Source organism: Quercus suber, unplaced genomic scaffold (genome assembly GCF_002906115.3).
Source record: "Quercus suber isolate HL8 unplaced genomic scaffold, Cork oak 2.0 scaffold_7, whole genome shotgun sequence".
Lineage (NCBI taxonomy): Eukaryota > Viridiplantae > Streptophyta > Magnoliopsida > Fagales > Fagaceae > Quercus > Quercus suber.
This window is the reverse complement of record NW_027069473.1, coordinates 2,366,582-2,377,827: the sequence shown is the minus strand read 5'-3', so window position 1 is coordinate 2,377,827 and position 11,246 is coordinate 2,366,582. Positions and strand designations below refer to the sequence as shown.

Genomic DNA, 11,246 nt, shown 5'->3' with positions numbered 1-11,246 from the left:
AGATATTTTAGTAAATAATGTAATGTGTTGTTAGAATTTGTTTCTAGTACTCTTAATAAATGGTTCATCCTCTATGTCTCGAATGAGGAAGCAGATATAAGTAATTCTATGATTTACATTAGAAATAAAAATACAAGACTTTAATAACACAAGAAAATTATAATTTTATCAAAAACCTACCAATATTGTTAATAAAACTTCTCTTTTAACAATAACCTCTCATCTCAAAGTATTACAAAAATGAACCAAACTAGCCTGAAATGTTATGTTAATGTGGCTTAACAATATTTGACGATTTTTTTTTTTTTTTTTGTAAGTTTTTTCCCCTTCTTTTTTTCTTTCAAGGAAACATAATGCAACTTACATTCAATTATTATATAAAACGAGATATTTTTGTAAATAATGTAATGTGTTGTTAGAATTTGTTTCTAGTACTCCTTGTAAATGGTTCATCCTCTATGTCTCGAATGAGGAAGCAGATATAAGTAATTCTATGACTTACGTTAGAAATAAAAATACAAGACTTTAATAACACAAGAAAATTATAATTTTATAAAAAACCCACCAATATTGTTAATAAAACTTATCTTTTAACAAAAACCTCTCATCTCAAAGTATTACAAAAATGAACCAAACTAGACTGAAATGTTATGTTAATGTGGCTTAACAAAAACGTAGTAACAATAAATACTACACTTCAACTTTTAGATATATATGTCAAAACCGAGATGACAAACAAAAACTTCCAAACTTGTCAAACCCCAACCTACTCCACACAAGTTTACACTTTACCCCGCCTTGAAGAGGAGATGAGACGGAGACGGGCATCCTATTCCCATTAAACACATTCTCAGATTGTAATGCGTATGAAAGTTCCATTTAAATATAAAAGCAGTATTAAGGAACAAAAAAATTCGAACAGTACGCTGTGAGGGAAGAGTGGGGCATCTTCTCGTGAGCTCCACTTGGTATGATACGTGCACACTAGCAATCGTTAAGTATAGCAACACAATTGAAGTACCCGAATTTTAGAACCTCATAATGCATATCACACCAGTAGAGCTGGATGTATTACAAAAACAACTAAAAGGTCCAAAAAAGAGAAAAATGTCAGGCAACTTGACCGTCAAGAATTGATCACAACAGAGAAAATGGTCTTAGGCTACAATTAGAGCAAGATCCATTACAAGATATGCTATTGCATTAGATGACTAACCTATGCAGGTTTCCAAATAAGCAAATTTGATAAAGAAAAGATAGATACTAATCATGGCACCTATCATCCTTCTGAAAAATTGCCACAGGCTGCTCATGCATACTATAGATTCAACAAAACAGGCAAACCCAAAATGTCCTGTCCTACAATTATTAATGTTCCAATAGGCTACTCGTTCAGAAACCAAACGAAAACACCTTCCATAGGTGAACCTCTAATCCTCTTGGTTAACTTCCAGGTTCTTCAGTTTTGATTCAAGTTCATCCTCGTTACCTTCACCCTCACCTGATTCTTCATCATCCTCCCTTCCTTCTGGGTCATTCTCATCCAATGGCCCAAGCATGTCAGGACATTTCTTGAATACATCCTGGATCTCATCAATGCCTTCATCAGAGATGAAATTCCCATTGATATTCAGCAACTTAAACTTGGGCTTCTGAACCACAACCTGAGCCAAAACCCGAGCCCCGGCCCTTCTTACTAGGTTGGCACTAAAATCAACTTCCTTTAATTGGGAATGACCTTCTAATGCCTTGCTGATCTGGATTGCACCTTCATCCTTAAGTTCATTCTCAGCCAGGTTCAACTTGGTGATTTGCTTTGCCGCAATACAAGCAGCAATCATGGGAGCAGCTGCAGCTGTTATGTCATTTCCCGCCATCTCCAAGACTTCAAGTGAAGGAGTTGTTTCCTTAAGAACATTCACTATGGCAATTGAACCCTCATCTTCCAAGTTCAGGTAGCTCAGGTAAACCTCAGATAAATCTGAATGCTTGGAGAGAGCTTTACTCAGAGCGAGTCCACCTTCCACACCAAACATGTTGTCCCGCAGGTCAAGCTTCTTCAAATGGGTACAAGTTTCGAGTGCTTTCGATAATGCAACTCCCCCTTCAGTACCTATCCTTGTAGAGGAGCAACGGAAGTCCTCCAATAATGGAGAACGCTTTACAACCTCAGAGATAGCAAGTGCTCCCTCATCTCCTGTCATGTTATTATGAAATTGCAGGACTCTTAGCTTGTCTGTGGAGGGAATTAACTCAGAAACTGCTCGAGCAGCTTCCTCAGAGATGCCATCATTCATTAAATAGAGCTCCTCCAAGCAAGCCTGTGAATGCAGGAGTGCCCCAAATGCCCTGACACCCTTCTCACCCAAGGCATTGTTTGAGAGATTCAGAGACTTCAAAGCACTACCTTCCAGTGCAGCTGAGAATATATTCATGACTTCAAGAGCTTCTGTCTCTGGTCTTCCTGCGATGAAATCTGACAGGTCTACTTCTTCTAACTGATCCTTCAGGGAAACCAGAATGGGCTCAGCAACACGGGCTGCTCCTAAACCAAAACTTCTATTGCTGAAGCATATTTTAGTGTAAGAATTTCCTTTCTTTTTCAGTGGCCTTAGGAGTTCCTCAGCCTCCTCTGCCTCAATAAAGGCTCGTTGACCCTTTGATATATCAAAGAAAGTTTCCTCAGATGTGGTGTCTGCCTTGCTTCTAGGGCCTCTTTTAAGAACTTCCAGGAGGAGCTTGCTACATTCCTTGGCATAAAGCTGAACTGCAGAACCACCATCACCATCTGGCTCCTTTTCGTAGTTTTGGTTTGCAGTGGCAAAAGCCACATCCTCAATTCGTTTTGCATTCTCCTCAGCCTCTTCTTTGCTGAGACAGCCATACTTCTGGGTAAAAATTGAGTTAGTGGCAAGATTGTTTGTCATCCGCACCACAAGTGTTTGCCTTGTATTTTGGCTAGGAGGCCATAGTTTAATTGAGAATTGCCTGCGTTCTGAGTTCAGTGTTGAGGCCTCCATTGCAATAGAACCTAAAAATGCAAGCTGCAAACATGAACTGATCTCAAAAATTACTGTGATAAACCTCAGTAGATCATATAGATGTATAAATGGATGTATAAAATTTCCACATATTAAACTGTTTAATTGATAGCAAATAGCCAAGTCCTAATCTGCTAAAAGGACCTGTAGTCATCATCCAATAAAAAAGATAAGCTGTTAATCATCACTAAAAACAAAAATTCCTAACATGCTACTGTCCAACCAAAATGTTGGCAAGAGGGACTCAACACAAGTAAAGTCTTAAACTCTCTGTGATGCAAAAAATGATCAACCATGTGGAAGCTTAGACTAACAATGGTATGAGATCAGATATCCTCTACACAAGCAAGGTTCTCAACAACAAAATGCGCTACAAAGAAGTTCATAAAGGCAAAAATATCATGATGGACTCAACACAAAAATGACTATTATCAGCAAGAGAAAGACACAGAAAATTAATTGAGCAATAAAAACATTATTACATTGTAGAAGAAAACGTAGTGAACCGAATGATTGAAACTTAAAATTCTTCTAGTTCGAAGGGGAAAAAAGTTCATTTTCTTTCAATTGGAACAATGCAATTTTAGGGGAGGAGACATATATGGAAACAAACAACAAATTCATCTTAATTTAAATCTCCAAAAAATAATTTGAAAATAGAAATCAATAGGAAGAATGAATTATTTATTTAAAATAATTAAAAAGACAAAAGAATTCCAAGGAACTTCAGAAGAAGTCTACAGTTTCTCCAATGATTCTAAATTCAAAGCAAGTCAGTGCAACAACAATTTTCAAGCAAATAACAAAGGTAATAGAGAAAAGGATAGAGCTACTACTAACTTTACTACAAAATTCTTACAAATTGATGAGATAATGAATGGGATTGGTGTCACTTCAACAACATAACAAATACATGTTTCAAATGACTTTTTTGTGATTGGTAGCACATCAGTTGGTAAGGTTAATGTAGTAAATTTTGTAGTATCCTTTTATATATATATATATATAGAGAGAGAGAGAGAGAGAGAGAGAGAGAGAGAGAGACTAGGTTTAAAGGATAGTAAACAAAGTGTAGTAACAAATTTGAGCTAAGACCAGCAACAAAATTCCCTCCACAAAAGTTTATAACTGAGAAAGACTTATGGTCCGTTTGGATTGAGGGGGATGGAGAGAGAGTAGAGTAGATTTAGCACAAAATTAGCTTATTTTTAGCCAATAATACTCTACTCCCCTCCACTCTGGGAGGAAGGGGGGGGGGGCTCCCTCCCTTCATCCAAACAGTCCATTAAGTTCAGACACAATGGTTCCCAATTGCCAAGTTTTTAATTTCCAAACACAACTCCTTAATCCCACCAAAGTGAAACTCCTCTATTTATTGTCTACCCTCTCATTCCCACCTTGATTTCAAATTAAACATAAACATACATACATATATAGTTAAAATAAATACAAAGTAATTTATACCAACTCATATGTGTGATTCTCAATACCCAGAAACGAGACTAGTCAAATAAATCATGTAAAATGAAAAAAAGAAAAAGCTGATAAAAAATCAACTAAGGAAAACAAGAACAGCCAGAAAGGCATACATTTTGTGAAGGAATTTACAGTCCTTAGGCAACAAATAGCATTAAACATAACAGTTCCAAACATGAAACAACCATAAACCCACGAAAAACAACCATAAAATAGCAAACTTTAAAACAAAATGTAACAGATCTGAAACAAAATGAGACCTTACCCACTTATAATAAAGCTGAAAAGAGCATGAATTCAAACCCAGAAAGATTTTCAAGCACACAGAAACCCTAGAATTCAAAACAAAGACAAAAAAGAAAAGGGTACCTTTTTTTTTTTTTTTTTTTCCTTGGGAAAACTTTTTTTGGGTTTGAGAGGAAAGTACTTGATGCTAACTTTGGTTCAAGGGGCTGTCACTGAAACAGAGAGAAATTAAATATAATGATAGTGAAAGTTGTGAGAGTGTGGAGGGAAACTGAAAAGTGAAGGGAGCGTAGGATTGGGTTTTGGTTTTGGTTTTGGGAAATGGGTCGTATTCACGCCTCCACAAAACACAATCACTTTTTTAAAGAGGCTGTTTGGATGTCTGTCTGAACTGAGGGAAACTCTGTTTTTGGGTTTGTTTGGTTGATTAGGTTTTTTTTTGTTTTTTTTTTTTCTAAACAAGAATGGGCCTAAAAAAGTGTAATTTTGACATTCATTTTTGGGGGAAATGCTAAAATGATTACATTGACTTGTAATGTTGTTGACATCTATGGATGATATTTATTAATATATTTGTTTGTAAATATTATCTAGTAAAATTTGTGGTTTTTTAAAACATTTTTCTATATATATATATATATAATATTTGTTGAAACTTGAAAGCCTCAAAAGTTATAAAGTTTTGAAAAAAAAATCTAATTTTAATTAACGTATATATTTTTAATAATTCAATAATTAGAACAATAAAGATGGAAGATTCAAACTTTAAATATCTTCGTTGAAAATATCAAATAGGCAAATACTAATTGAGTTACATATTTCTTAGTTTAATTCTTAAAATAAATAAAAAAGAAAAAGAAGAATAAGAAGTTGACAATTGTGTGGAATCCTTCTAACTGGGATGTTGAAGGGATGGTCACAAGATGACAATAGATTTAAAGTGGGAGTCAGTGGCGGCTCCACTTATATGTGAGGGTGGTCCTCACCTGCCCTTTTTTTTACTTAGAAAAAAATAATTATATAAATAATTAGTTTAAACTAATTTGTTCTGTGATCATTTGACTTGAAAAAGAAATGTATATATATACTTACAAAAAAAAATATTATACACTAAATTAATATATTTTGACTACCTTAATAAAAATGTTAAACACCCTAACATGAGAATCACAAGAATTTGAATTTAACAAAAATAAGAATAATGCTACATCTATAATATTTTCACAATAAATATTATGTGGTAAGCTGTTATTAATTCTAACTTGGGCTCAACATTGACATGTTTTACCTACCAATAACAGTTTGTTGCATAAGATTTGTTATGAAAATATTGTGGTCACTTTATTATTCTCATTTCAGCATTTTCAATTTTCAATTTCCACTTTATTTCTTATTAGTCTATTTTTTTTCTTTCATTTTGTTAGTACAAAAAATTTGTAATATTTCATGTATTTGTGTAAATTTTTTTGTGACGTTGATATATTCAAATTGTCTCTTTATTAGATTTTTTATAATTTAAATTTCTTAGTGACTATTCTAAAAAAAAATTTATAGAGCCGCCACTAGTGGGGGTGTAAAACAAACTCACCCTAATCCAATCTAACCTAGTGCATGTATTGGAGATTATGTTTTTTGGAAGCTTGGGTTGGATTAAGTTGACAAAACTTTTAACGCAAGTAACACAACCCAACTCGTACTAATAGTCTTTAAAAATACATGTATTTTAAATTCATTAATTTTATTTTATTTTTTGGGAATAAAGTTTAAATTTGTTAGTTTTATTTTTTTTGGTATTTTGAAATTTAATTTTGATGAAATTGATATATTGCGCTCAATTGTAAATTGTCATCATTGATTAAATTATGGACTTAGATATATAAATGAAAACACAATTATTTATTTATTTATTTAGCTTGATGAAATGCCCCTATAACTCGATCCCTATACTGGTTAAATTGGTTTTGAGAGCCCCTATGACTTGGGTTGAATCGGAGAGTACTCAACCCAAAAATACCTCAAACTTAACCCAACTTGACTAGTGCACATCCTAAATCTGAGATGTAGTTATTGAAGTGAATGCACAATTGGTAATTGCTCTTAATAGCTTGAAACCAAATATAGAACCTAACATTAACCCGTGTAGTACTCTTATTAATGATTGTAGGTTTCTTTGTCCATTAATTTTGGAGGCATTTCGGATTAAATATACCTATCCCGAAAAGAATCGCTGTGTTAAGTTTTGTATATTGAAGCTGTGTTGTAACTTGTAACTCACTTAAGGCTGATACATGGATGTTTGTTATCCTAGACTCTTTCATTCGTAATTTGGTTTAATGAATCTTTTTTCACCAGCAAAAAAAAAAAAACCATCATGATTATTGGATTTATCTATCATTCTCTTCGGTGCAACTCAGTCTCTATTGTGCTTGCTTGCTTGGCCAAAAAAAAATTATGACAAAATAACAGATGCCAGAATCAAGCTTAATTTCTGTGAGATTTATGCCTTTTATGGTTTTACTATTACCAGTAAAATGAGACTGCCAACCACCACAACTGGTCATTATCACACAGCAGGGTCACAAACTTTGGTATGGTATGCTCAGAGGGTTTGGTAGCTGTCTGAGATGATGGACCCTCCACATCTCTATCAAACTATCTACATAGAATATATGCCAAGAAAATTCTTTACTAAAAAAAATGATAAAAAAGCTGTGAAAGTGAGATTTGCTTCTATATTTATTGAATTTCTGCATGTTGTGCCTATTAAAAATCGAACAATTATAGAAGCAATTTGAAATACGTATGGTTTCAGGTTCGAAGATTGGGACTTATATTTTCTATAATTCTAGAAATGGTCTTGTGGGGGTAGAAGCAATTTGAAATACATATGGTTTCAGGTTCGAAGATTGGGACTTATATTTTCTATAATTCTAGAAATGGTCTTGTGGGAGTAGAAGCCCAAATTTATTTCTTGTTCTAGGACCCTATTTGAAGACTAAGGTGTGTCCGAAGATGAGTAAATGATTGAGAAGGATCCCAGGAGAGATAAATATGCACGAAAATGATTAAAGAATATAGTTCGAAGAGTGTGTCCTCCTCGAATATGAAGCATATCGATCAAGCAAGCATCTGAGAGGTTTGAGTGACTTTTCTGGCAATTCCAATGATAAGAACGAACCTCAGGCACGTACAAAGATGATAAGAACAAAGAAATATCTAAAAGAAAAGCTGCTACCACCGCATTAAATGCACTGTAGCAACTTTTCTGGCTGCATTAATGCGGAGAAGACCTCTGAATAGTGCAGTCTCAACTACCACCACTCATGAAAAACCAACGAAGATACCTGACGGGATATATACTCAAGTGAACGTTTAGATAATTAATAAATGTATGATCAAGATGTTTGGAAAGGAAACTATATAATGTAAAAAACCTCCCATAAGGGGGGGACCGGAAAATCAAGAGAGAAGGAGGGAAGAAAGGTTTACTGTAACTTTAAGAATTATATAAACAAAAGTTTGTCTCATCAGACAACAATTTATTCAAGTTTTAAGTTGGCTCTTACACTTGTTTACCAGTTGAATCTTTGTTAGACATTGTTTAGTTCACTACCAGCCCAGCTCTTTTACCCATCCTCTACAAATTTATTGTATTGGGCTTATTGGGCTCATATCCTATACCTCTTGGGTTTGGGCTACAAATATAGACCCTATAATTGGCGTCGTCTGTGGGAAGAGCTTGAGCAAGGGTGGAACCAACAGTTGACGATGGCCGAACCAGGGCAATAACCAGCAGAATCTAGGGCATCCTAACACGTTGATCCTTTTTTCAACTTAGAGTAAAGACATGATCGTGAAGGTAGTGTATATGCTACGCATACTGACCGAAGCCAGTCATAAGGTGGAAGTCACGTGTCTCATGTAGAGAAGAATAAAAACATGCAACTGGAGATTGACCAACTGAAAAGGGAGTTGCGCCATGCAAAGAGGAGGCGGACTTCTTCTTACTTCGATGATAATTCTGACGATGAGCAGGACGTCACTTATAAACGGAGGTTTAGAACACTAGTTAATAAGTCTTTTTCCTATGAAGAAGAGCACTATTGTAAACGGCAACCTCGAAGTCCATCACGTGGAGACGTAATGAATGATGCTATGAGCAAGGCCTTGAACCAAATCTCCAAATCGCCTTTCGCGTGTAGGATTGAAGAGGCAAGACTTCCTCGCCGTTTTCATCAGCCGACGTTCACTATCTACAACGGTAAAACAAACCCTGTGAAGCATGTGAGCCACTTCAACCAGAGAATGGCAGTCCATTCTAAGGATGAAGTTTTTATGTGCAAAGTTTTCTCCTCCAGTCTGGGACCAGTTGCGATGAGATGGTTTGACAGCTTGAAAGCAGATTCCATTAATTCCTTTAAAGAACTCACTCAAGCATTTAGTTCCCGTTTTGTCACCTGCCGGAGAGTCGCTCGGCCCTTAGCTTCATTGCTATCCTTGAGCATGCAAGAGGGTGAGACTTTGAAGACCTACTCAGATAGGTACTGGGAGATGTTCAATGAAATGGAAGGGGATTTTGATGAAGTGGCCCTTAATACATTTAAGCTCGGCCTCCTCGTCGATCACGGTTTAAGAAAATCTCTGACTGGAAAACTTGTCACCAGTTTGCGCCAACTGATGGACATGATTTATAAGTATAAGAGAGTTGAAGAAGATCAGCAACAAGGCAAGGGAAAAGACAAGGTTATCCCTCAAGAGAGGAGGGATTTTAGGTCGGATAGATACAATAATAACAAGCCTCGTAGGGATTTTGCTGGGCAATCAGGATTAGCAAATCTTCAAGCAGTCAACGCTGTATTAAAAGAGCCAGTACATCAAGTTTTGGAAAAGATTAAGAATGAACCATTCTTTAAGTGGCCGAATAAGATGGTGGGAAACCCTAAAAGGCGTAACCATAATCTCTATTGCCACTACCATCAGGACCATGGGCATACTACAGAGGATTGCAAGAGCCTGTGGGATCATTTGGACCAACTTGTTCGTAAGGGTAAATTGAAATAACTCTTCCATCACACTAGCAGCCTAGGAAGTCAGATGAATTTGGAGCCCCGAAGAGATGATACTTCAAGGCTCCCGTTAGGAACTATCAATGTCATCTTCGTCGCACTAAGGAGAACCGGATTCTGGCCATCTAGGGTAATGTCAGCGGCCCGGTTACCCACAGGAGACTTTAATCATGAGCCGAAGAGGGCTAAAGTGAGTATTCCATCGGTTTTAGGGTTCTCGGATGAAGACAAGATTGGAACCATTCAACCCCATGATGACGCTCTAGTAATTACCCTCAGAATTGGAGGGTATGATGTGAAGAGGGTAATGGTGGACCAGGGCAACGTAGTAGAGATAATGTACCATGATCTCTATAAGGGGTTGAACTTAAAACCTGATGATTTAACTCCATATAGTTCTCCTCTGGTGAGTTTTGAAGGAAGAGTTGTTATCCCAAAAGGCCAAATATGATTACCCGTGCAAACTGGTACAGAAGTAGTAGAGGTAGATTTCATTGTCGTAGACGCGTATTCGCCTTATACTGCAATTGTGGCTAGACCTTGGCTTCACACGCTGGGGGCTGTTTCCTATTCTCTGCATTAGAAGGTTAAATATCCGTCTGGAGGATCAATCCGTGGCCAGACAGTGCTTAGTGGCTACCATCCAACATAATCCTGAAACTAAATCCTCGACCCAGGCTGAAAAGGATTTATAGCAATTAAAACCTCGGGCATTGTCCGTCGAAGATTCAGCCGAGGGTGTCAGATGCGAAGATTTGATAAGAGTTGCTATTGGAGACAATCTAGAGAAGTTTTTTCAAGTTGGATCTCAGTTACCTCTTCAGGAGAAGGAAGAGCTAATAGAGTTCCTTAAAAGAAATCTTGATGTATTCGCCTGGAATGCTTACGAAACCCTAGGAGTGGATCCAGAATTCAAATGTCACCATCTGAAGGTCAACTCATTGATCACCCTTAAAAAACAACCTCTTCGGCGCCTATCCAAGGAGCATGCTGATGCAGTAAGAGAGGAAGTAACAAAACTCAAACAAGCTAGAGCTATTAAGGAGGTTTTTTATCCTGAGTGGCTAGCAAATACTGTGGTGGTAAAGAAGAAGAATGGAAAATGGCGAGTGTGTGTAGATTTTACTGACTTAAATAAGACTTGCTCCAAGGATCCATTCCCTATGCCTAAAATAGACCAGCTAATGGATGCAACTGTTGATCACCCTCGGATGAGTTTTCTGGATGCTTTTCAAGGTTATCATCAAATACCATTAACCCTGGATGATCAGGAGAAGACTGCCTTTGTCACCCCTATTGGGAATTATTATTATAAAGTGATGCCATTTGGTTTGAAAAATGCGGGATCTACCTATCAAAGAATGATGACGAGGTTGTTTGAGCCACAACTAGGTAAAAGTATCGAGATTTACATAGA

At 36.4% G+C, this 11,246-nt stretch overlaps 2 protein-coding genes across 3 annotated transcripts; one reads left to right on the top strand and one right to left on the bottom strand.

The window, feature by feature from the left end:
- Positions 1-1,110: 1,110 nt before the first annotated feature.
- Positions 1,111-5,157, bottom strand: LOC136067953 (RAN GTPase-activating protein 2). 2 transcript variants are annotated; one of them, XM_065774444.1, is made up of 2 exons: positions 4,887-5,157; positions 1,111-3,044 (listed from the first exon to the last, which is right to left on the bottom strand). In XM_065774444.1, the coding sequence occupies exon 2, from the start codon at positions 3,018-3,020 to the stop codon at positions 1,431-1,433; it is 1,590 nt and encodes a 529-aa protein (XP_065630516.1). In that variant the 5' UTR covers positions 3,021-3,044; positions 4,887-5,157; the 3' UTR covers positions 1,111-1,430. The 2 variants fall into 2 exon arrangements, with proteins under 2 accessions (XP_065630516.1, XP_065630513.1); XM_065774441.1 differs by lacking the exon at positions 4,887-5,157 and adding an exon at positions 4,783-4,880.
- Positions 5,158-8,702: 3,545 nt separating this feature from the next.
- On the top strand, positions 8,703-9,824 carry LOC112023504 (uncharacterized). The gene has a single exon (XM_065775095.1). It carries the CDS (start codon positions 8,703-8,705, stop codon positions 9,822-9,824), a length of 1,122 nt encoding a protein of 373 aa, XP_065631167.1.
- Positions 9,825-11,246: the final 1,422 nt, after the last annotated feature.